Source organism: Haliaeetus albicilla, chromosome 7 (assembly GCF_947461875.1).
Source record: "Haliaeetus albicilla chromosome 7, bHalAlb1.1, whole genome shotgun sequence".
In the NCBI taxonomy this organism is placed as follows: domain Eukaryota; kingdom Metazoa; phylum Chordata; class Aves; order Accipitriformes; family Accipitridae; genus Haliaeetus; species Haliaeetus albicilla.
Window position 1 is genome coordinate 2,252,369 of NC_091489.1, and position 25,346 is coordinate 2,277,714.

Consider the following 25,346-nt stretch of genomic DNA (forward strand, 5'->3'; position numbering starts at 1 on the left):
CCCCAGCCGCATGACAGAGGCCGCGAAGTCTTGGCAGTAACTCCTGCATCAAGACTATTACTTCTGGCTGAGTGGACATTTATCTTTCAGAAGGATGCCCTGCCTCGGTTCAAAGGTAGGAAATGATGGAGAAGCCACCCTGCTCGGCGCAGGCTCTCCCCAGCCCCGTTCAACACATTTGCCTTCACTCTTGTCTGTGTTTCTGACGCTTCAGCTTCCAGCTATCAGATCTTGTTCTGCCTTTGTCTGAACAAGATTAAAGAGCCCCCACTCTCAGAAGCTGCATCCTTGCGGATGTGAACATACAGATAGTTATAAGGTCATCCTGCAGCTGTGTAACGATGCCAGTTAATGAGCTTGTCTCCCATGGAAAAAAGGTGTTTTTGACCCCTTCTGAAATGTTGTTAGCACCTGCCTAGGCTGACAGACCTGTGGCTCGGCGATGGAAATCAGCACCGCTCTTTCATCCCATCTCGGGTTCCGGCAGCAGCGACGTGGCTCGGGATAACCCTGGAGGCAGCCGGGGAGGTTTTCAAGGTGTTTCGGCAGCACGGAGGCTTGGCTTTTGTTTCCTGAGTCTCGTTGCAAGCCAACAGGATGCAATCGGGACTTGTTAGATGGAGCTGAGCCCTGGGACCAAGCGGGGGAGAAGTGAGAGATTATCCGTGATGGGGCTGAGCCGGGAAGGTCCGTGCAGCCCGGACGCTGGGGATGCTCGGCTCGTGGCTTGCCTGGGTGAGGGGGCAATAGCTGTGGGCAGGGATGATGCTGGCTCATCCAGCCCAGAGGGCAGGGGCTCCCTGCTGCCATGGTGTCCCCCTGGGACAGGGGAAGGGGCTGTCCCCATCCGCTGCCCGATGGTTCCCACTTACCTCTCCCCTTACCGGGGCTCCCCAAGTCAGGATGCTAAACCAGCCCATGCTGTCTAAATACTTTCCCTTGTCAAGCAGCCCAGGGAGGAATAATTCAGAGAGTCAACGGCTTTTTAATATCTCTGCTTCAAGTCAATTTTCAGTGCAGTCTTTTGCCTTTTAATTAAAATTATTGCTTCTCCCCCCACATGCATCTTTCCCCCCCCCCTTTTAAAATCAGCAAACAGCCAGCCTTCCTCCTCCTCACTAGTGCTGTCTGAGCTTCCCAACCACAGGCTGCTCCTGGGCTGGAGCCTTATCGGCTCTTGCCCCTTGTTGCCATGTGGCCGCAGCTCTGGCTCGCCAGCAGCCAGGGACATTCTTGCCTTGGGTTTCCTCTCTGCTTTATTAAAAAAAAAAAAAAAAAGGCAATGTAAATAGATGCACCAATACCTTTCATTGGTGTAAATCAGGGCTGACCTACTGCAAATATGGTGATTTACACTAGGCAAAGGTCTGGCTTGTTGCACCTGTGGTCAGGTGGCATTGCCAGGATCAGTGCATGGGCCATGGGCAGTCTTCTCCTATAATGCTGGGGGCAGGTAGGAGATGCCCGTTCTTCACCCAGTGCCAGTGAAATTCCAGTGTCAAACCTGGCAGATGCAGGAGCAGCCTCCTGAGCACGTTCTGGGGCTGCAGAAACCCATGGGTGATGGAGTCCCCTTTCCAAACAGCACCCGGAGAGGGATGGAGCTGGTGGCGGTGGGATGAGCCCCGGTGTAACGGGGGGGTGCCTGGGGGCTGGGCAGCACAGAGCGATCCCCAAAATAGAGCCGGGAGCGGGTGGGAGAGGACGCAGCCCCTCTGGGCTCCCGGTGGGGTGTCTGCAGCTCTGCGCCGACAGGTGCCGGGCTGACGAGCTCCAGACTTGTCAGCGCCGGTGATGTACCTATAATTACTGTCTGATGTGCCAGAATTAGACTGGGAGCTGAGTAGTTTGATGCAGACGTGAGTGTCCTTGGCTGCCAGTGAGAAGTTTAACAAGTGCGAGGCTGCGGGCAGAGTAGATTCCCCCCCATCCCTCCCCAGGCACGGCTGCCCGCAGCTGCTCTCCTCCCCTGCTCTCCTCCCCTGCTGGGAACCAGTTTTTGGGAAGGATGGGAGAGGAGCGGCGTTCAGCCCCGGGCCCGGGGTTTGCGGTGGTGGCAGGAGGGCTTGAGGCTGCTGCTGGGGAATGGGCTGTTGCATTTAACCGGCTGTTTCTCGGAGTGGTGCACAGAACCCCAGCTCCCCACCGTGACAGAGGTTGGCTGAGCCGAGCTGTCGGGCAGAGCCGGCACACCTCTTCCCAGCACTCAGCCCAAACCGCGGGGCTGAACTTCCCCATCCTCCAAACCGCATCCGAGCACCAACTGTTCCCCAGCGCTTTATCAGTGCAAACCCCTCAGCTCCTTATTCAGAGCCATGGGAAGCCCTGGGATGGCTGCCTGCCCTGTAGCATCCCTTGGCTCGAGGCAGTTCTATTGACCACCCTTGGCTCCTGCATCCCTTGCCTGTTTCTCGCCACGGTTTCTGGTTTCTCGGCTCCCGGCTGTTGCCAGCCACGCTCAGCTTAATGACAGGTACCCCCAGCCTGCACCAAGGTATTAAAGCCTTTATCATAGTCCAGGGCCTGTAATTCACAGCAGAAGAACCAATAAATGGGAATGATTCAGAACTGTTTAGCAGCTTCTGCTCAGGAAGAGAGAGACCAGGACCTCAATTAAGCTATTTGTAAATTGTTAATTTAAGCATTTCACTCAGATGCCTTAAATTGTTCCCTCCCGCAGTTTACAAATGGGTAAAGAGCACAGAAATATAAATGGAGCGGTGGGGAAATGCCATTTAGTTACTGTTTTTGGCAGTGGTAATAGCACTGTTGCTAACAGCACTTTGATTTAAATCAGAGTAAACCAGGGCCGCCTTTAAAGAAAGATCAACTGGGGAGCAGCAGTCCCCAGGTGATGTGGGACCTGCTGTGGGGGAGTCGAGGGTGTGATGCTGTCGTGGATTGAGGAGTCGGGGGCTGCCAAAATGCCTGGGCATCCCTGGGATCGTTGAGCCACCATGCCAGCGATGCTTGCTTGTGTTTTTTTCTATGCCCTGCAAAGTAATTGTTAAAAACACCATCTCCTTCCTCTGGGTTTAAGCCAGGTGACTGCTTCCCCTCTGGCATGGCTCTCCTGGAGAGGTTTGGCTCTCCAGGCTGGTAAGCCGCAGCATCATTATCTGGTCCCGATGGGTGCAGCTCTTGGGTGTTGGTACAACCACCCTGATTTACCCCATCCTGCAGATTTGTCCCCAGGTGCTTGAAGCGAGTAGTTTGGCAGCGGCATAGCTAGTCAATGCCAAAAGGTTTTAGCAGTCATGAACCTCATCTGTGGCCCTTGGGAAATCTGTCCCCCCCCTCTAAAGTGCTGGGGAGGAGGGAGCTTGTAGTCCCCAAAAACCCGGTGCTGCCCTTGCTGAGGCTTTCACCGCGCAGGGGATTGCTTTCTCTCTGCAGAGCTCCTTCCAGGGACCTGGAGCAGGACCTGGCCCTGCATCAACTGCTGCCGCAGCTGGCCCTGGTGTATGGTTTTTCATATTCCATGTTTCAGGGTGGAGGCTATTTTAATGCAGAACAGGGCACAGCTCCTGTAACCCCCTCGGTCTGGGATGGGACAAGTCTCAGCTCCGAATCCCATCGCCGGGAGCGGGATTTGCTTGCATCTGCGCTCAGCAAGTGAGCAAAAGGAGAAGGGTGCTGAAGTACTGCGAGCGCAGAAGGACTTGGTGCTGTGCCACGCTGCCGGGTGGGAGCCGGGTGCCGCGGGCGCCAGCCTGGCCCGGGAGGTGTTGCTGCGGCAGCTCGGGGCCGGGCTGAGCTGCCAGGCATCGCTCGGGTTGCGCCATTTGGGGAACAAATTCTCGCTTGCCGCTTCTCTCCAGGTGGGTTTTGGTTTCCTCGCCAGCTGGGGAGCAAAGCCCCAGCCCCACGGGCTCGCCGAGCGGGTGCCGGGGCGGCCGCGGGAACAGCTTGGGGCTGGGAGCGGAGCTGAGCCCCGATGCACGGCAGCACCGGTGCCCGTGGGAGGCTGGTGGGGACGGGGAGGGGAGCGTGCGGCGAGGTCCTCCCGGTGCCAAATCTTCCCCTCGGTTCCACCTGCCACCGCTTGGCAGATCCTGGCTCGGATCTGTGACGGGTCCTGCCAGCACTGCCGGGCGATGCCAGCCTCGGCAGATGTTGCCTGCAGCCTCGATAGGCGAAGCAGCCACGTGGCCCTGGTTTCTCTCCCGCAGATCCGTTCCCTTTGCTCCTCCGAGGAGGCTGAGCCATCTTCTGAGCTGCCTTGACACCTCCAGGTTCTTGCTGGGGTTTAAGGAGTTTTTATTACTCGAGAACTTATCAGCCATCAGTTGGCTGAGTTTAATAAGAAATTACGCTCCCTGGCTCTTCAACTGTGAAATGCATTTAGCTGTGTGATGTCCAAAGGTCTCGAATGGATTTTTTTTTTTTTTTTAAATCTGGCTTCCTCCCTGTACAATACATCTGCCGGTACGGTACAATTACCGGCCCCTGAAATAGAAAAGGCCTTTCTGTCCACCGAGCTCTAAGCTGCCCCAAGGGTGGTGTCCCATCGTGCCTGGGTGAGGGTCTTTTTCCTGCTTGTGATATCCAGAGGACTAGGATAAGGTCTGGTCTAAACAGCCTGACCTGCGGTCGCAGTCCCCACAGCCACCGACCATCCGACCCCTCTGGTCTGAGGCAGAGCTCGCGTCCTGACGTGGCTTTTCTGGCCCAGTAACGGGCATTGTTGTGTGAGGAGGGGAACTCAAGCACGGGAAAACGTTTCCCGATGAGACACTGATTTCCCATCAGATCTCCACTGCCTGGCTCAGCAGCTCGGCGTCGTGCTTGGGTGGGTGCTGTCAGCAGAGGCTCCTTCTCTGGCTTCAAATGCCTTGGTACAAGCAAGGAAAGGCTGTCTGTCTGTCCGTGCCTGTGCTTACGAGGATGGGCAGACCAGCTGCTGCAGGAAAAGCTCAAATCCTGCATCTCGTTCACCCCAGCCACCGGGAATGGGGCTCATCCATTCCCACAAGGTGGATCTGAGTCCAGCAGCCCAGCACCAGGCATGCAGGTAACATTAAGCATCGATCGCACAGGCAGATCAAACTGCCTGCAGCACGGTTGGTTTTTTTGCAAGACCTTCAGTGTCGATCCGCTCCTGATTAACTCTTTTTTGCCTCTCTGAGCATCTTTGGCTGCTTGGCGTGGCAGGTCCCCGCTCCTCCACCAGCGCCGGAGCTCAGCATCGCTGCCTGCTCCTGAGCAGCATCGCCCACCCCAGGAGCGGAGTGCTGGCTTAGTCCCTGATATCTTGTCGTTTGAATGATGTACAATAGACCTACTGTGTGCGGCGTGTTAGGGCACCGCATGCGTGAATATTGCTGTATAGACTGCGTGTGCTGAGCCCAGTTGTGAGCAGACACAAAGCCACGCTGTCTCTCCCGGCGCGGGGGGGGGAAGGCGGCTGTATTCCCACCCGATGACTGTCTCACTGTTCGGATTGCAAAAGCAACGAGCGGTGCTGGGGCAGAGCGAGGCTTCATTGTGCTTGGGGCTCTACACAGGCATTGTGAGAAGCAGTCAAGTTTCTGAAGAGCTTACAGATTAAATAGGAGCAAGGAGAGGTAACGTGGAAGAATTGGCTGGTCTGTGGAGGGGAGAGAGCTGCCCGGTGTGGAGACCGTGTTCCTCCCCGGAGCTGGCACCGGCGACTGGAGAGGGGTCATGGAGCAGGACATCGGGCATCCTTCTGTCCCGCAGGCAGGTTAGGTGCTGGTGCTGTCTGGCAACGGCTCCTTGGGTAGCTGCTGAGAGCAAAACCATGTCTGGCATTGCAGGTGTAAATGCAGAAGTTTTACCCGATGTGTTAGCTGCTTTTACCAGCCTCTCCCTGGGAATTCCCTTGCTGACACACAGCCGGTCTGCCCGGCCGATCCCGGCCCTGGTGAGGGCAAGGTGTCACCCAGCAGTGGGCTTTTTGTGTGCACAAGTGGCTCTTGCCACCACCCTGCCAGCTTGGGTTTGTACTGCAGAGAAGTGGGAGCCTTGGAAATCCCCAGAGTGGGAAGACCTGCCTCTGGATTTAAAAACAGGCGTTTGCCTCCGTTACTGAGCAAGTCTAGGTGGGCTTCCAGGGTGCAGGTGTAGGTAATGGTGCCCCTTCCCCATGGTGATGGCAGGACCCTCATGGGGACCGTCCCATGGTGTCAGTGCAGCAGTGCCAGGCACTGGTGATGCTGGTAGGACCTGGGATGGTGCCCGGCACCCACCAGCCCTGCAGCAAGGGAGGTGGTGGAAGAGTCCTGGGGTAAACCTGGGTGCTCGGTGCTGCCCTCGGCTCCTGCCCCCAATCTGGGGCAGCTCAGTTCCATGTGAAATGGGGGACGGGTGCCACTTCTTCCCCCAGGAGCGTGGGGACCATCAGTGTGATGGATGTGAGACAGCAATAGATCTGCAGGCAGGCCCTTCTGAGCAGCTCTTAAACTGCAATAATGCTTATTTACTTCTCATCGGCAGAGCAATCAGAATTAAAAGGTCACCCCATCCTCTGGCCCTCCCTGCAGTGGGAGTGCAGGAGTGAGCCAGGTTTCAGGGATCAGCAGGAAGGACAATTAATCCTCGCTGCCAGCAGTAATCACGTTTGCTTTTCCAGCATAGCATCCTCCTATCGCTATACGCTCCTCGTGCCCCCAAACCTCTAGCTTTTCCATACTGTCCCAGTGGCAGGGAGCACGGTGCATCCTCCCTGCCAGTCTGGGTCCTGGCACGCAGGAGGGCTGGGCAAACTTCCCAGCCCTGCCACTGACCCGCTGTTTGTCCTTGGTCACGTCTCCTCACCTCTCACCTCCCAGCTGCATCGTCCGTGTTGACTCAAAGCTCTTTGGAGCAAGTCCTACCTCTTCCCCACGGTGTTGGCCCAGCACGGTAAGCACGGCCAGTGCGCCAATACAAATAACACACAGACTACAGATAATATAGTCACGATATAAACGCGGAGGGAGAGATGCCCTTGGCCCCAAACTAAGGGATGGGGGGGGAAAAGCCCACCCTGTGTGTGTGTGGTGTGCGGGAGCCAGCCCAGCCTCCTCGCTCAGCGCTCTCCAGAAGGGCTCAGCAAGAAGAGCATGATTTTTTTTGGGGGGGTCGTCATGGCAGAGCGTGCAATGAATCCTGCCTGCCTGTGCCAGCTGTGACTCACGGCTGCGGCTGTTCGAGAGCCTGGAAGGGCTCCAGCCAGGAGCTCAGCGCTCCCGAGTTTCTGCCTTCTTGCCCTGCCACTGCTGGGCTCTGAGCCAGGAGCTGTCCTGTCCCCGCTCCATCTGTGCCTCAGTTTCCCCATCTGCAAAATAGGGGTAAAGCTTACCTGCGGGTCTTTGGTGTGACGTTTCCTGGGCTCTACCGGGGAGAGACCTGGAAGGTGGGAAGGACTGAGGCAGGTGGGGCTCTACGGCACGAAAGACCGGAGCTGGGCAGAGCACACGTGGTCATTAGCTGGGACTGCTCTGCCACAGATGGTGGGAGAAATTCCCCGTGCAGACAGGCAGCGTGGAGGCAGCGTACAGGCAGCAGAGAGCCGTCTCCTGAGCAGGTGAGCCATTTCTCTCCAAACAAGGTGGTTTAATTGGCTTCCGTCTAGTTGATGAGCAAAGTGCCCTTTGGTGGGTTTTTAAATCAGCGCAAATCGGGTTTCTCAGAGCGATGCTGAGGCCACCGTGCTTTCAGCTGGGTATTTAATACTTTTGGCAGGTAGAAATGCAGCTCTTGGCTCTCCCGCAATTGTGACCAGACGCTAGGGAGCAAGTGTCCCCTTAAGTGTGTGTGCAGATGGTTTCGGGGTACTGCTGGAGTTTGCTCTTAATTGCATTGCGTCAGCGTTTGGGTGCTGCTTGGTGGCAGCTCGACTGAAGGGGATCCTCGCAGGACGGGTCAGGGCTGTGCTGGGGTGTCATGGTCCTGCAGAACTGCCTTGGGTTGGGGTAAGACTGAGTTTTGGGGTACCTGTGGCTGGGTCAGCATCTCCCCAGGACCTTGGGGGAAGAGATATGCAAACACCCCCCTAAAATGCGGGCACAGCCACGGTCTTCATTAGCTCGGATGGACCAAGAGGAGCTGACTTGTGCCTCTGGCATCTCTCAGGTCTTCACTGCCTGTTCCTCCCTCCTTTGGGGTAACCTCGTCAGCCCTGCCAGGGCCAGCCTGGCCGGGGAGATTTCTGGGCAGCTTCGGGAAGGGTCGCTCCAACCCGTACAAGACCCATCCAGCAGCAGGTCGTGACCAGACTTGGCTCAGCATCGTTAAGGGTCGGATCCAGTGTCATGTCCTGGGGACAAGATCTTTGCAGAGAGGTTCTCCTCTGAGCCCTGGGAGGCAGCTGCAGGTTTTCCTTTGCCCAAATTCCCCCGGGGCTGGCGCGGGAGCCGCCGTGGGCCAGCCTTTGCGGACAGCGTGGGACTTGGGGTGGCCGTGCCCGGTGCTGGGCAGCTCGATGGCATCGGGGAGGCAAACGGGCTCTCGTGTCCCCAGCACCAAGCAGCCCTGGTGCTCTGTATACATGCAACCTCCAGGCTTGCACCCGGAGCCGGGGTGGATGTGGGAACATGGCAAGGGCTCCTTGAGCGGCACCGGTAGCCCGTGGCACATTGCTGGTGGGCCCTTGATTTGGCAGGGCAGGGAGGGGGCAGTGAGGCAATCTGCAGGCGCTGACGGCTGTGCATGGCTGTGCACTGGCTCCTGGCTCCCAGCCCATGTGATGTGTTTGAGGGGGCACACTGACATTTCAAGAGGAAGGAAAAAAAAAAAAATACCCAGAGACCCACAGGGAGCTCTGAAACGCCTGAGCCAGAAAAGAGAGCAAGAGAGGCAGACGTCCGCACGGAGCGGAGGGATAAAACCGGGCAGGGAGGGAAAAGTTGCCGGGGCAGGGAAAGGATGTGAGCAAAAGTGCCGGCTTGGAGCGGGGAGGATGCGATGGCCGGTGGCAGAGAAACTGGGGCAGCGACCGTCAGCCACAGAGATGGCCCCACCGTCCGCACCAGCCCACCGGCCACGCGTCCCTCGCTAGCTTGGGGACAGGAGCGGGGACCGATGGGCGACGGGAGCTGGGTGGCAGCAGATCGCAGGCTCGGGAGCTCCTGCATCCATCCGCGCCGTGCACCGACACCGCTCCGGCTCCGCTTGCCCGTGATTTGGCTCTGGATGTAAGGCGACAGTTGCCGTGTGGTTAAACGCCGACCGATCGCTGCGCGTACGCTTCCTCGAGGTCAGTGCCGCGTAATAAGGTCGGTAACAATCCACCTAGCTGCTCGCTTTCGCTGCATACATGTTTAATAATGAACCGATTCTGTATTTAATTAACATAAACAGCTAATGCAACTCGATATGTCTCCTTAGATTTAACTTGACAGAGACGGCATGTTGCTTTAAATGCCAAGTGATTAGTAAAACCATATTTAAATTGGTTTAAACATATGCAATAAGATGCATGTGTTTGTTGCACAGATTTTTGGAGCCGTGCTCCGAGCCGTCTCCTGGTTCCTCTCGGCTGCCTGGGTGCGACCATGCTTCCTCGCTGGGCAAAGCATCCCTTTGGCGTTTCCCCTAGAGCCGCGCCGAGGCTGCGGGAGCAGGAGAGACCCGCCGAGCCCGGGGACTACAGGCTGACTCCGTTGCTCGTGGGTATGAACCTGGGGGGGAGACGTTGGGAGGGGACGCAGGTTCTGGAGGTACTGGGTGATGCTGGTCCCTGGGGGACGGTCCCAGCCCCACGCAGGTGGGTTCTGCCCTGGGGAAACGATGGCGCGGGCTGGGCTGGATGCCCGGTGCTGGTGGGAGGAGGCAGGCAGGGCTGCAGGCAGCTGCTGCTGCCCTCCTTTTGCTTGAATAAACCTCGCTGCCTGGACAGCTTCTGACTGGCGCTGGTGGAAGGGCTGCAGGGTGGAAGGGCTGTAGCTCTCCCTCCGACGTGCCCCAGCGGGGGTTAGGAAGGGCAGGAGAGAGCACAAGGGTTTGCTCGGTGCCGGCAGGGACGGGCGGAGGGATGGCATCTGCCTCTGGGGACGGTGTGGTGGCCTTGTCCTGGTGTCACCTGCAGCATCCCACTCCGAGGTGGGATGTATCGGGGGATGCGGTGCCAGCCAGGGACCCCTGCGGGGACCGGGCACCTCAGTGTGCTCGTGCCCTGCGGACGGCGGGGGGCACGTCCCAGCAGCGTCCCTATGCCATGGTTCAGCCAGGGTCTCTGATCAGGCTGACAGTGAGCCCCATCGGATCTTACCCCATGTTTTCAAATTGTGAGTGCGCTTTCCTGCATCTAAGAGGCTTTAGACGTGGATCTGAGCAATTTTTTTTTTTCAGCATTTTTGATTTTTAGCTAGCTGTGACTAACCAGGCTGGCACAGCAGGCTGTGACCAACCACCTACATGCTACCTGTGTGCTTATAAATAGGGTCTGTTCTCCACACCCCATTTGGAGCGTTCCTGGGCTCCTGAGCTCCTCCGTAACACCGGAACAGCTTCTTCCAGCCTCTCCCCCGCAGCCGCCAGAGTGTAGCATCACCCCATCTCCTGGCAGGAGTCACCCCAAAAGGCAGTGTCCCCCCCAATTCCTGCCTGCAGGCTGCGGGAGCAGGGCTCGGTGCCGTGGCTGGACCTGCCAAGCTCCGGGCTGTGCGTCCAAGCACATCGCGATGGCAGCGGGAGCCAAGTCTTCGAAAGAGTTGGGTCCACCCGTGCCAAGACAGAGACGGGCCAAGTGTTGTGCCGGGCTGAGCGCGGCGCGGCTCTCCCTGCAGCAGCCAGCATCACCGCAGTCCCCGATACGCTGAGTCGGGGAAAATCCCCCTCCCGGGTGCTTTCTCATGGAGCTGAGCTCTTTGGTGACTCCAGCCGGAGGCTATAATCCCAGGCTGCAGGGCAAGGGCTGGAAAAGCCATGGGTTTGGCCTGAATTCTTCCCTTAGTGGCTTTCTCATGAGCTCCCCTTCCAGCAGGGATGCTGGAGGGCTGGTTCCTTCCCCTGGCCCTGCCATTCTATTTCAGATGAATTTGCTTTTGATGAGGTGCAGCGCATAGTCGAAGCTCCTGTCAGGCGGCTTCGGCCTCCCGCCAGCGAGCGAGCGGTTAGCATGACTGCACTAATGGCAGGAGATGAGAGGAAGTGATTAGCTTGCTTGAAAAATTGCACCAAGTGCATTTAGCAAAACCGCAGCGCTGGCGCGGTGCATGGCTGTACGCCGGGCAGGGGCATCGCCTGCTCTGCCAGCATGCTTTCCCCTGCACGGGAGCTTTTTGCTTCATCCTTTAGCTTTCCTCTCCATCGACTTGTTGCAGTTTGTCTCTGCCTTTGATCTCAAGCTCTCTGAAGCAAAGCTTGCCTGTGTTTCCAAGCTGGCGTGGTAATTCCTGGGCTGCCGGCATGCATCCCTCGTGGCCGTCCCCAAGAGCGTGACGCAGCCCGCAAATGGCCTCATGCCTGGCTCTTGGCTATAATTTCGCAGGTGCCTGTGGCCGTGGGCCAGGCTGGAGGGTCCTGCGATGGACCCCCCTCCCAGTGCCGGACCGTGCTTCTCCTTCACATTTCTTCTGTTATGGAAGCGATTGCAGTGGCCTTACTCTGTTTAGTGACTTTCCTTGGTGCCTCATTAGAGGAAGAAATGGTCCTGTTTGTTGGGAATTGGTTTTTGATCTTGTTGTGTGTCCCCTCCAGCCCACCCTCCTCCTCCTCCTCTTTGCCAGCCCCACCTCACTCCCAGCTGACTCCACGACCTCCCCACACCACTGCCTTCTTGCTCTGCTTGCGGAAAGATGAGAATAAAGAATGAATCCAAAGCCCTGACCACAGGGCTCAGATGAGGTCCTGCCTCCAACCGAGCAAATACATGCAGCCGCGGGTTATCGGTGAAGGCTGGAGCCCGAGCCTCCCGCTCCCAAGGGGCTGGCAGCAGCTCTCCCAAGCTTTTCCCATTGCTCCATCCCCAGAGCGGTTTTGCACAGCATGCTGGCATGCAGCTTCCCTGCCCTCTGCCACATCACGAGCTGTTTTGGGGGCTGTTTCCCCCTTGCAGCGGGACCCTGGCCCCCCACCATCACCCCCCCCTGCTCCTTGTCCTCCCACGCAGCGTCTCTCCCCACCTCCCTCCCTCTGCTCTGGGCTAAGAGGAACCATCGATTTGGTGTCTTGAGGGGGCAGTTTATCGCTTTCCTGATGCCTGATAGATTGGAATTGATTTCCAGAGCAATTTGCCTGAGCAGCTCAAGGCAGAAGTGCCCGGGACCCATGCTGCAATCTGGCTTTGCAGGAGCATGGTGGGGACGGCTGCGTCTCTGGGGCTGTTCCTGAATTGCGGCACTGGTCAGTGCTGGGAATCTTCCAGTGAGACCCACAGGGCAGGGTGGGTTCTCGGAGCAGCACCAGTTCACCCGCCTGCAGGGGAACGGGGGATGGAGACGGCAGATTTGCAGGTGATGGGGGCTCCGGGGGCCCAGGTCCTGCCGTCATTCCAGGCTCATCCCGAAGGCTTCTCCCCTCAGGCCAAGCACGAAGGGGGACCTGGATTCGCAGGGAGACTTGGCTCCGCTTCGCCGCATGACTGCGGGTGAGTCACTGCCCCGCGTCCATGCACGCTCTGCACGGAGGCAGACGCCGCGCTCGCCTGTCTCAGCATGCTGGTGGGAGTCAGCGGGCGCTGCCAAGATGCTGGGAAAACTCCGGATCCTTTCGGGAGATGCTGAATACTGATCCAGTCAGGGCACTGCAATGGGCATGAAGGTGGCACGTGGCTCTGCTGGTGTTTTTCCCCTGCTCTGACCCGGGGTTTGATCCCCTCACATCTCAGCATCCCCACCTGCAGCCAGACTCATGCACTCTGGGGCAGACCCTTTCCTCCCCCAGCCCCGTGCCTCAGTTTCCCTCTCCCATCTGAGGCCAGGGGGGCTCCCCAGGCTCGGACTGAGCTGGTGCCACCCGGGCTAATCCCATCCCAGTTGCCAGGCTGCCGGCTGCGCCGCCTCGAATCGCCTCTGTCGCGTGGGTGGGAGATTAGACCACAATGTGGCTTGTGTTTATGCTGTGAAGAGCCTGGTCCCTTCCATCCTCTCTTCTCCTTTATTTTTATCCAGCGTCCCCGAGCTGCTGGCATCTCCCCAGCCACTGTGCCATCCCTGCCAGCTGAGGATGCGGCCTCTTGCCAGGGCACGCGGGGCTCCTTTCTCCTCCAGTCCCCAGTGGGAAAGACTCTGCCCTGGGCAGGGATGCTCTCCATGCACAGAGGATGCCACTGGCTTCAGCCTCCTGCCAAAGGTCAGGGAGGAAGCTGATGGCAGGGGAAAGATTTGTCCCGGCTCTCCCAGCTGTGAGCCATCCTTCCCACACCGCTTTGCCCTCCGTGAGCTCACCCTCTGTCCATCTTGTTTTCCCTCGCCTAAGCGAGGGCAGCTCCTTTCTGCCTCCCACTGCAGCGGGGATAGGTGCTTCCTACTGCCGGGGTGTCCGAGGGGGCCAGGACATGTGGGGAGAAACCCTTGCTCGGGTGCTGCCCTTCCCGCAGGGCAATGGGGACATTCCTGCCCACTGGCTGCCTCTGGAGCATCCCCCGATGCTACCAAGCTCTGCTTACTGTGCCTGTGGCACAGGTCAGGTCACATCTGTGCCACTGCAGGCATCCGGAGCGACCCATCCCCTGCCACCAGAGGAGAGGGGTCCGCTCCGTCTGGGAGCCCCGGGAGCTCACTGTGGTATTTGCTGCTCTACCAGCTGCTGGGCTCGGTGCTGCAAGGTGAAAGCGGAGCCGCTTGGTCACCATATGATCGGTCACACAAGGCTTATCCACTTACAGACCCCCTGATTGCCTTGTCAGCAGAGCCCACCCCACCGGGCTTTTGCTCTTCAGCATCACGGCCGTCTGTCAGACAGCCACTGCGCGAGAGAGCAGGGATGGGGCTACCTTGGTGCTGTCCCCTCCGGTCCCTAGCTTGGGCGAGGGTAGGGATGGCTCCCAGCTTGGAGCTGGCAGGAGATCCTGGGGAGATGCTGAGCTGAGGACATAGTGCGAGGAAGAGGAAGGACAGGGGCCAGTTCATGCTTTTCAGGTGGCTGCTGCTGTGGGACAGCAGCGTGGTGGCAGGGAGCCCTGCCTGCAAAAAAAACCCACAGGGGAGCTGCAGGCTGAGGCGGGTAAGGCTGGAGGAGGTCCTCGGGGTGCCAGGTCCCCCTTCCCTGGGTGACAGCATGGGGGCTGGCCTGGTTTATGTGCCCCATCTCAAAAGAGGGATGTGGGGATGGGGCTCTGGGCAGGTGGGTGCTGGTCCTCATCCTGAGCACAAAGTGAGCAGCTGGGTGTGCTGGCCCTGCGCTTGGCGCTGCCGTCCATGCGAGTTAGGAGGTGAACTCGTCTCCCATTTCCATGTGCACGCGTGGGTGTGATAACACCCGGTGAGGTGGGAAGTAGCTGCTGCTTTTTACAGGGCTGGCCAGATGGGGTTTCTCCTTCAGTTTGGGTTTTGACAATGACATGGGAATTTATCCGGTTGTTTCTCTGCTTCCAAAGGAAAGGAGCTGCTTGTCAGGGCAGCCTCGCGGAGAGATGCCAGCTGGACCGCCCCGAGCTCCAGCCAGGGAGCAACCAGTGCACACCAACACATTGCATGGCTTCGGACTGGCTCCTCGTCCCTGCGCAGCTCCGGCGGCATCGGCAGGGCTGGCATTAGTGGGGTGCAGGCAGCATCCAGGGCACGTAGAGGCTGGGGACCAGCAGGGCCAGGTCTGCAGGGTCGCATCCGGACTGCCGCTGCGCACGGGCACCGTGCCCCTGCTCGCCTTTGAAGAGCCAAGCGGCATCCTGGCTGCGGTGCCAGTGGAGCAGGGTTGTGGGGTCTGCGCTAACCTGGCTGGGAAGTTCCCGATGAAATGGTCAGCGGGTGATGTTTTATTTTCCTTGGTTCCACTTGAATTTGGGAGTGAAAGACATGGCAGGGAGCCCGCTGCCTGCCGCTGAGCCTGGCCTAAGCCGCAGCTCGGTGCTGCGGGGAGGGACCCTTGAGGATGGGAGAGCTGCATCCCCCACCGGGCATAGCATGGGCATGGGGGATGTTTGTCCCGGGACGGATGTTAATGGTCCCTTGTGGGCAGCCTTGGCATCATCTAGCTTTTCCCAGGCAGTTCGGCGCCGGGTATCCATCAGCCTGGGGAGTAAGAGGACGGCAGGGAGGTTTCAGCCCAGCCACCCATCGGCTTTCACTCCCCGTATTGCTCGCCCGGTGCTCTGCGAGGCATTGGGGGGGACGTGCAGACACCCTCACCTTAACACTCATGTGCTGGGAAGGACCCCAGGTCTGTCCCGCTCCCGGCACCCCCAAGGGTGAAACAGGGATACGTTTCTCTGTGGATTGATTTTAAATGAACAGATCTGGCTGCTTAAAGCACTGGCGGTAGTTGGACCCATTCGGCACGTGGCGGCGGCGTGGGTGAAAAGAGCTTGTGTGTCCCCCCGTGGCGTGTCGGCTGCCTTGCTGCTGCGCCTGGGCACGGCTTTGGTAGGAGAACACCGGCAGCCGTGCAGCTCCCAGCGCTTTTTGGCTTTGTTCGCTGGTCCCATTGTGGGGGCGAGACGAAAGTCTGAGGCAGGTCCCGGAGGGCACTTGACCATCGTGCCCCCATCCCCAAATGAGTGCAAATAGAGTGTGGCTGAGCCAGGGACAGGGACCCCCTGGGCAGCAATGCCTCTAAAGGTCCCTTTACCCCAGCAGGTCCCGGCTCAGGCAGGGGCAGGTATTTCTGGGGTCGGCTGCGCAGCACAACAGGAGTTAAGTGCAGCCGGAGCAGGAGCCGTGCAGGCTCTCCCTGCTCTTCCCGGCTATTGCTCCCATCTCCCAGGGCCTGGCAGCAGCGTGGCAGGGAAGGGGTTAGTGCCGAGCGGGGCTCTGGGTGCTGGGCAGCCTCCTTGGGTGCTGTGCAGGCAGCAAGCTGGCAGCGCAGCAGCCGCAGCCTTTGGGAAGAAGGCGAGTGCATCGCGCTCTTCCCGCTGCCTTAATGGCCGGGCGCGGGGGAGCCGCATCGCTCCGAGGGGCTTCTATTCTTTCGCCTCCCTTTCTCCCCAAATGTACTCTCTCCTTCCCCTCCCCTCGCCCCTTTTTGTACAATTGCTTTCTTGGACTATTTTTCATGCTCCGCTAACTGCCGTTGCTTTCACGGCCCGTGTGAGCCTCGCTGCCTCATGAAGATTTATGAAACTGCAGTAATAAACTGTGTTTGAAAGATCCTCTTTATGATAAAGCCCTGCCAAGCTGCTGGCGGGGGGGATCCGAGCGGACCGTGCCACCGATCCTGCAGCCGCTCTGACCCGGCGTGGCTCTCGCTGGGCAGCACCCGCAGCACAGGGCGGGTTTTTGGGGGCCTCTCCCACCCCCCGTCTCCCAGTGAGGGAGCAGGGAGCTGGTGGAGAGCTGCTACTTGGACTGCAAAGCCCCAGTCCTCAAGAGCATCACCCAAAGCATGATATCGGGCTCCGGTGCCTTTGGTGCCGCTGCTTCTCCCAGGAAGGAGGCAGTGGCCGCATCCTGCTAGGAACCCGGGCTGTGGCCCTGGCACGGGTGACACCTCTGCCGGCAGGTAAGGAAGATGGATGGATGAATCGGCAAAGAGAATCGTGCTCCTTTAACCCCCCGCTGCTCGGAGAGGGGCTTGCCAGGATATACCGTGGGATTTTGGCTGTCGTGGGAGCCCTGCGCCCGGCAAAGGAGCCGCCTTCAGCCCCTGGAGACCTGGGGGCTGCCTCCCCCGTCCCACCGAAGCAGTTTACCAGCCGCCGTGGAAGCTGTCCTGCACCCGTGGGTAAGCGACGGGATGGTCCCTGTGCGGGGGACACGTCCCGGAGGGGCACCCTGCTTGGCTGGGCTGGGGCAGTGCCAAGACGGGGACTCTGGGCAGGCTCCGGCCACCAGCTCTCCCACCCCAGTGACCCACTTGGAAGCAGCCCTGGGAAGCACTTTCCAGGGATCTTGCTGCTGCCGTTGCTGGCGTCGGGGCAGTCCGTGTGTGGGTACCACTGTTCCAGCATCAGCGCACGGTCCCGGCACGGCAGGAAGAGAAACAACTTGGTGGGGGGATTTCGGGTGGCAGGATGTAATTATCCCCTTGGGGTGAGGCCAGGAGGGAAGGATTAACACCCTCTTTCCATGCACCATGCCAGGGAAGCACGAAAGAGCGTGGATGGTTTAAGGTCCCTTTCCAAGGGAGCCCCCGTACCCGAGTTGTTGGTCGTTCCCTTATCAAATGGTGTCTGCCCGCTCCAGGCTGGGATCTGGAGGGGAAGGTGGCTGATGTGGGGACAGGTACATGCATGTCTGTGGTGGCTTTTCCTCCTCTCACCTTAGCGGGGTTCGTGGATTATGGGGTTCGTGGATTATGGGGTTCGTGGTGCTGGGGCTGCCTCCCCCTCCACCTGCTCCGGAGCCCGGCGAGGAATGTGGGAGCGGACGCGGCGCAGCCGGGGGTGGAAGAACCCCTGACGGCATCCAGCTTTGCTCTGACCCCTGTGCAGATTGTGCAGGGCTTTTCAAACCATCCTTTTTAGTAGTCGGCAGAGAGACAGCGAGCTGGCGCGTTCCGCTCTCGGAGCATGTAATTAGGGAGCGGGGAGCTGCATGCTGATGCGTGGCTCGGCAGCGAGAGGAGGAGGAGGAGGGTGGGAAGGAGCCGGGAATGCAGCCTCAGCCCAGGGCTGCTAAACCCGGGGGCTGGTGGAGGCACCGTGGAGGCGGCTGCAGGGAACCAGCCCCTCTTGCATCCCCCAAGCCCCCGTCCCTGCATCTTCCTCCGGCTTGAGGCCTCCTCGCTGCCACGCTGCTGCTCTCCCCAGCGAGGGAGAGGAGCTGCAGCTCCTTCCTCCCAGCCTTGTCACTGCTGTCGCTGGGGGCTTTCGGGGTGTCCCGTCACCCCTCTTTCATAGCCTTCCTGGGCTCATCGTTCCCATGGGATGCAATGAGGCTGGGAGTCCTGGTGGCACCCAGGATCCAGCACCGCAGAGGGACTGGTTTGGTGGGAACGGGCCACGCTGGGTGCCCTGCCTGCGCCGGGGGGGGATGCCTGGGGTTCCACTCCCCCTCTCCTCCACCTTAGACCTGAGAGCTCCAAGGATGCATCCAGGCACTGCCAAGGGGCATCTGATGCTGGAGCTGGGATGGGTGCCGGGTGCTGGATGCGGCCCCTGCCAGTGCATCCCCGCTGCTTTGCCATCATAGAGCAAGCGCTTGAGCAACCGGCCGAGGGCAGGAGGGAGTTTTCTGCCTGATAGCAGCAAACCCGGGGTGAGACGTGTGTGTTATGGGGGGCTGTTAGGTGAAAGGAGAGGTGGGAAGGCAGCTTCTGGGGCTCAGCAGGGTGCTACAGGAGAAATTGCTCCGTCTGTGTTTCCCATCAGTGCTGGAGTTTACCAGAGGCTCCTCAGCCGGTGGTACCCGGGGACACTGGGACGATGCTCTCAGCCCTGCATCACGCTGCCTCCTCCTCTGCCAGCAGAAGGACCGAGGTGTCTCCTCTGACATCTCTTCTGTGCCACTTTCCCTGGGAGATCTCGGGGCATTTTGTACGTGGCAGATGTGCTGCCGCGACCTCCCCCATGCAGCGGTGACGCGGGGACCCGGCCGAGCGAAGCGGTGAGGTGGGGAGGGACCGGGAACTTCGGCTCTTGCTCAAATTCTGCCGCTGTCTGCTGGGTACGGGGGTGACAGTCCCCTGGCTGAGGTCACGCTTGGTGATGGAGCTGTGGAAGGAGCTGGACTGGGTGTTTTCTGGTAGAGGAAAGCGGGGATCAAGCTTTGGCGGGGGTAAGGAACTGCCTGTAGCGTTTGCTGACAGCGTGATATCCTTGCCTGGCTCGTAGCAAACTCCCTTGTATGACCTTGAGCAGAGGAGTTATGTCTGTAGCACATGCTGGAGTCCTGTCCTACATTAATAACACAATCAGTTGATATAAAGCTAATACGTTGGGCTGATAAATAATTAAGGGAAAAGGAAAAACCCTCTATGATTTGCTTAACAGGAGCTTGGGAAGGAAGGGAGGGGGAAAAAAAGACAAGGAGGGATATGAATAATGGATCAAGGTTAAACGGTGAGCGAAAAAGTAAAGCCTTAACGCGGCGAATCCCTGCAACACACATGCTGCATGTTGCCAAACTAGTTAGCGGCGGCAAAGACAGCTCGTGGCCTCGGCACAGGCACGGCGGTGACAGCCGGGACCAGCCCAGGGCTGTGTGATGGGGGCTTAGATGGCACGAGACCCTCAAAAGTGGCTTCTTGGGGTGGGGGCTGCTCTGCAGCAGGCGTGGGGCTGGGAACCACGGAGTGGCCTCATCCTGCAGCCACCGAGGAGGTGCCAGGCGCTGGCAGCGTGCAGGGACTTCCAGGCATTCATTACCACTCGCATTGTGCGCGCTCGGCACAACTTCCCTGGAAATTAAAATCACAACGTGCAGCTAATGAATTATTAGCAAAGGGACAAGTCCCTTTTGCCTCGCTGCACGCGTGACTGCCTTGCCTGCCCTCCCTGCCTGCACTCGCTGCCCGCTCTACCTGCCCGGGATGGGGTGAAACTCTGCAAGAGGGCTGGGATGGGGCAGAGCATCCCTGCGATGCCGGGTTTGGTGCCTGTGGGCTGCCCGGGGAGCAGCGGCTGCAGGATGGGCGGCTGACCCTCCGGTGGGGGTCTCTGGCAGGCAGGGCATGGGGGATCCTGCCTGCCCCCGTGGGCAGCAGCACAGGGCAGGCGCTGATGGGCAGACACGAGCCTCCCCCCACCCTGGCCCGCATTTAATTTTCTTTTTGGTTTGTCCATGTGTCCGTGTCCCCCTGTCTGTCTGTGCTCCGGAGCGGTGCCCGGCTCCTGTGTCTTGTCTGTGCCGTTTTAATAACCCAAGGCTGTTTTATCCATGTTTCAGTCTGAACATCGTGGTCTCGGTGGCATCCCAGCCCCTCCATCCCTCCTGCTGCCCCCTGCCCCATCCATCTCCTGCCACCACCAGCCCCGTGCCCGGGAGCGGGGACACGGCTGCCATCGCAGGGGGATAAACCCTGTGCCCACCAACCCCCTGGTTCTATCCCATTGAGGGATAACTCTGCTCCCAGCTAGGCTCAGCTATCACTTCTAGTCTAAAACCCCCTCCCCATCCCCAAATCTTAGCACCCCACCTCTGCCCCATACCAGCAGGACCACCTCGGGGCTGGCCATGACCCCGGCTCTGCTCTCCCCTCCCCGTGCAGATCCCGAGAGGACGAGCACCCACATGATCTCGGCAGATGATGCCGAGTACCCGCGGGAATACCGGACCTTGGGCAACGGCACCCGGCGCTTCTCCAACGTAGGGTTGGTGCACACCTCGGAGCGCCGGCACACCGTCATCGCCGCCCAGAGCCTGGAGGCCCTCACCGGCCTCCAGAAGTCGGAGATGGAGCGCAAGCGGGATGCCTTCATGGACCACCTGAAGAACAAGTACCCGCAGCACGCGCTGGCGCTGCGGGGACAGCAGGAACGCATGCGGGACCAGGTAAGGGGCGTCTTCTCGGGGTTGGGGGGAGGGGGGGGACGGGGACCCCATCTTGTGCTTTAGGAGGAGAAGCAGCTCGCCGGGGGCTTGGATGGTGCACGAAATGGGTGGCCACTTGCAGCAGCCCCATGGGGGGGAGCATCCCCCAGGTCTGAGGAAAAGCATCCTCCAGCCCCGAGGGGGAGCATCCGCCATCCCCAGTGGGGAGTACCCCCCCTCTCTCCCCAGGGCTGGGGGGGTCCCAGGCAGATTTACCCTGCCATAGGGATGGATTTGATCCCGGTGGCTGTTGGCAGCCGTGGAGAGGAGAGGGACGGTGCAGAAGGGTGGGTGTGATGGCCGTGATGGGCAGCTGGCCTCTGGATTTGCCCCACGGAAGGGTGACAACCAGCCCAGGTCTCTGCAGATTTCGGCTGGGCTGCAAACCCCAACCTCACCGGGGAAGGGGCAGCCTGACCCACGGGCTGGTGTCTGCAAACCCGGCTGCGTGCCTGGCGCTGCACGGCCCCGCAAGCCTCCTCCGGGCTCCCCACATCTCTGCAGCCCCCCCAGCTCTGAAGCGGTTGCTCCCTGCCATAGCTCGCATGGTATGAAAGGCTGAAATAAAGAGTTTGCCCAGGCAAAGCTTCGCCCCGACCCTCGCCCCCAGCCTGGCTGGAGCTCTGTGGCATGTCCCCGGGCCACTGTGGCATGTCCCCGGGCCAGCCCGCGGTGCCCTGGCACGGCCCATCCCCAAGTGTCCGTGCAGTAGTGCTGGGGGTGAGGATTTAGCATTAATCCTTGTTTGGGCAGGCTGTTCCTGTGAGCATGGGCTTAAATCAAAACCTGGCTGCGGAGCCCCAATGCTCTCCTCTGTGTTATGGACCCCAAAAATCTGAGGATGTTGGTGCAAAACCATGGCCAACCCTGACCTGAGCAGCACAAGTGCTGGGATGGGGATGCTTTCTGAGCCGGGGGGGGTTCAGTGCAGCTCCTGGGGCAGATATCTCCCCCCACCCCGGCTGCCCGGTAAGGTGCCAGTGAGGCTGGTGAGTTTTTGGGGCTGCGGGGCAGGATGAGCAGAGGCAGCGAGGGGCCACGGCTCTGCCCCAGCATGTGCCGCTGTGCTGTGCGGGGTGCGGATGGGTAAGGGATGCCCGGGATTTGGTACCCATGTCCCCGCAGGGATGTCCTTCAGTTTTCTGCTCCCCAGGGACTCAGTCTTCCCACAGGGACCAGCCAGTCCTCAGGGCAGGACAGTGGGTGACACGTCTGGGCACCCTTACCGAAAGCAGCAAAGGAACGGTTCCTAGGGACAATATCCATCCCTCGTGTCCAGGGGTGCCCCCCAGGGCCAGGCAGCACCCCAGGGTGCTGGGGACCCCAGACCGCTCCTCCTTCGGGTAACAGCGGTGCCCCCGGTGATGCTGTCGGGGCAGCAATAAATCCCCACCTAAACGGGCACTTTTTATAAAAAGGCAGAGGGGAGGGTGAGCGCGGAGCAGCTGGAGGACGTGGCTGGAAAGAAATCTTATATCATCTCCAACTAGACACCTCCCCGAGGGACGGAGGCGACGGCTCCCAGACCTAGCGCGGCAAAAAGAAATCCGGCGTTGTAAGGAAAACCGGCGGGGCCCCGGTGTGCCGCCCGTGCCAAGGCGGCAGCAGCAGCATCGCCGCCTCCTCCGAGCTGCCACCCGTCCTGCACCCTCCTTCACCCAGCGGGGCTGCTTTGGGGAGAACTGGGGAGGGGGGGGTCCCCGCTTTGCAGCCCCTCTCCTTGCAAAAAAACTCGTGGCTGGATGCAAAGTGGAATAGCCAAATCCCGCACAGCTGTGGTGTTTTGCACCAGCCGAGCATCCAGATTTTGGCTAAGGGGTAATTATTGATGGCGGCTTTGCCATCGCCATTAACCTGAGCGGGGCCGGGTACTGCACATGGGGCACGGTCCGTACCTGCGCTGCCGCTCACAAGATGGAGCGGTGACATTTCCAGCCGCAGAGTGATATTTCTCAGTAAATAACTAGGAATCTTTCCTCTCTTAGTACAACTATTTAAAGATTTTAATTTTTTTTTTTATAAGCAGCAGCTATTAAAAAAATCCAGCCCATGTTGACTCGGGGTCTGATAAGATTTGGAGGATTTGTATAAGGTGAAAGAAAGATGATCTGGATTCTGGAATTATCTTCTTTATTTCTGAACCCCCTCGCTCGGGGCCATGGGTGCCCAGTGCGACCGGGAGGGGTGTCCAGGCATTTATTGGCACCAGTCAAGCCCAGCCTGGCTTTTTGGGGCTTGGTTGTGGAGGGGTGAGGGTCCCAGACCGGCTCCGTCCCTCCCCATCCCGGGCAGGGTGCTGGGCAGGGGCACAGCTCCATCCCTCAGCCCAGCCACAAGCATCACCTATTTGCAACTGGTGGGGAAAGAAAAAAAAGAAAAAAAAAATCCTATTTTTTTCTCTTTTTTTTTTTTCTTCTTTTTTCTTCATTTTCCCCACAGGCGGTAAATAATAACGGGGAGAAAATATAACTAGGAACACTGGAAATGCCGGGTGCCAACCTTTAAATGACATTGGGATACAACACTCTGGGCCTGCCTGAAACGTTTGAAACTTGCTTTGCCATTCTAGGGGAGCCTGGCAGGTATTTCAGATCACAGGCTTTGCTATTTTGTTTTTTTTTTTAAAAAAATTACATATAAAAGAGTTTGCAAAATCAGAGGTGAATAGAAACATTTCATAAATGTCAACATCCCTTTCAGCGTGGCAAAGCCTGCAGCAAAACGCCATTGTACTCGTGCATAGGAATTGGAAAGCGAGTGTAATGTTAATTTTAATCATATGTATATATAACAGAGCAGAAAAACACCAGGCAAATAATTGTACCAACACCCAACAGACTGCTAGCAAATCTGCGGAGAAGTCCAAGGCGGCAGCTAGCTAATTTAAAACCCAGATGGGAGAACACGTTAAATGGGCATGTTAACAATAAAGAGAGGAATGGGAATCGGGACGAGGTGGCTGATGGAGCACAGCGGCTGCTGGGCTTTGGGTCTGCTTTTGGGGTAAATCCTGCCCCGCGAGGGGTAAATCCGGCAGGAGAGGGATGGCACGTCCACGTTTCTTGCCTCTCTGTGCATCGGTGCTCTGGGACATACGATTTGGCCGGGGCCATACCACCAGTGCCCGATATCAAACATTTAGAAAGTTAGGAACATTTAGAAAAATAGCAATATAATGGTGTAAAGGGGGATGGCCCCATTGCCCCTCCCCGTTTGTCACTAATAGCCACATTGCTTTTGGCTGTGCTTCTCTGTATGGGGCTCGGAGGGTGCGTACCCACCGGCAAGACGTAGTTTTAGGCAGGCAAATTATAAACCCCAGAAAATAAGGGATTACAAACCCTCCCTTGCCCGTAACCAGTTAAAAGCCTGCATGCCAGCTGTATCGCAATTAAGCCCTGTCTACTCGGGTGCCTTGCAGCTCGTAAGCTGCAGCATGGGGTTAAATACCGCAGTGGAGCTGGAGCAGAAACATGCCTCTTTCAGGTCTAAATAAAAGTATATAAAAGCTTGGATTTAAGCTTGTCCAGTTCTGCTGCAGGAAAAAAAAAACCAACAAAAAAAAAACCAAAACAGGAAAAGGCTCGAGCTGAGTGTTAACATGTCGGTGGCTGCCTGACAGCAGCAGATTTGCAGCTGCCCAGAATAAATCCGACTTTGGAATAAATAAATAACAGTCAGCACAGATGTACGTACCCACGAAGCCAGGTCCCTGATTTTTCCTGCCTTGCCAAGGGGTCCCTACGGCATCGTGTGTAGGGCAGGAGCAATCCCGCAGGCAGGGGTGCAGGCAGGAGCGCAGGCAGGTTGCTGGTTTGCTGCGGCTGGCTTTGTGCCTCAGTTTCCCCAAATAAAGCAGGGGTCTTGGCTGCTTCCCCGCTCCGCAGCAGGGTATGCTGCCGCACTGGGGACCTGGGGGGGGCTGAAATTCGGGGCTGGGGGTTTGTGCGGCCGGGTCTGCAGGCAGGGCAGGGCAGGGGGAGCGGTGATTCTGCTCTCCCAGCCGCAAGCAATTTTTTGCATGGGTTATTCTCGATAGTATTTTGCCTTTTTCTGTAGTGCTGTTGGCTCAGCACCTCCCGGGGTTCGGGCCAGGTATGCAGCGGGGGCTGGGGGGGGCAGGCGGGATGCTGGGTCTGGCATCACGGGGCTGCTGCAGCCCCCACTCCCACCCCCAAATGCTTGGACCCGGCTCCCACCAATTAAAAAAAAAATTAATTTAAAAATCCCGGTTATTTTTCTTGGCCTTGCAGTTGTCAAGCCTTTCGGGGAGCGAATCCTGATGCGTTTCTGCATAACTATAGGAAGGAAAAACTCCTGGGGAACTGGGGGTCCCGGGACCCCGCGGGGGGCTGACGAGGGCCATGCCAAGCCCCTCACGGGTGGGCAGCCCGGGGGCCGCGCACAAGATGGCACCGGGGCTCCTGCGGGGGCTGCAAAGCCCCCAGGGGTGCTGGGGTGGGATGGGGTGAGCCCGGTGGCACCCTGTGCTGCGGCAGTGTCTCATGGGGGGGGTGCCCGCCCCTGCCCCATCGCACCCCCAATTGCCACCAGTACCCACCCTGTGCCCCGTCGCACCCCCAGCACCCACCCCTGCCCTATTGCACCCCCAATTCCCCCCAGCACCCACCCCGTGCCCCATTGCACCCCCAGTTCTCCCCCCAGCACCCACCTCTGCCCCATCGCACCCCCAATTCCCACCCCCCAGCACCCACCCCTGCCCCAATTGCCCCCCAGCACCCACCCCTGCCCTATTGCACCCCCAATTCCCCCAGCACCCACCTCTGCCCCATCGCACCCCCAATTCCCACCCCCCAGCACCCACCCCTG

The 25,346-nt window shown here is 58.9% G+C and overlaps 1 protein-coding gene across 14 annotated transcripts in view; it reads left to right on the forward strand.

Moving 5' to 3' along the window:
* SRCIN1 (SRC kinase signaling inhibitor 1) overlaps positions 1 to 25,346 on the forward strand; it is an 81,819-nt gene that overhangs the window by 12,585 nt on the left and 43,888 nt on the right. For 2 of the 14 annotated variants that reach the window (XM_069786442.1, XM_069786443.1), the window contains exons 1-2: positions 16,492 to 16,767; positions 20,194 to 20,477. In XM_069786442.1, the coding sequence (XP_069642543.1) occupies positions 16,563 to 16,767; positions 20,194 to 20,477 (489 nt within the window). In that variant the 5' untranslated portion in view covers positions 16,492 to 16,562. Of the gene's footprint in view, positions 1 to 8,611; positions 9,222 to 9,441; positions 9,619 to 16,491; positions 16,768 to 20,193; positions 20,478 to 25,346 lie in introns of those variants that run through there. The other 12 variants (XM_069786447.1, XM_069786448.1, XM_069786445.1 and 9 more) reach the window with 11 other exon arrangements.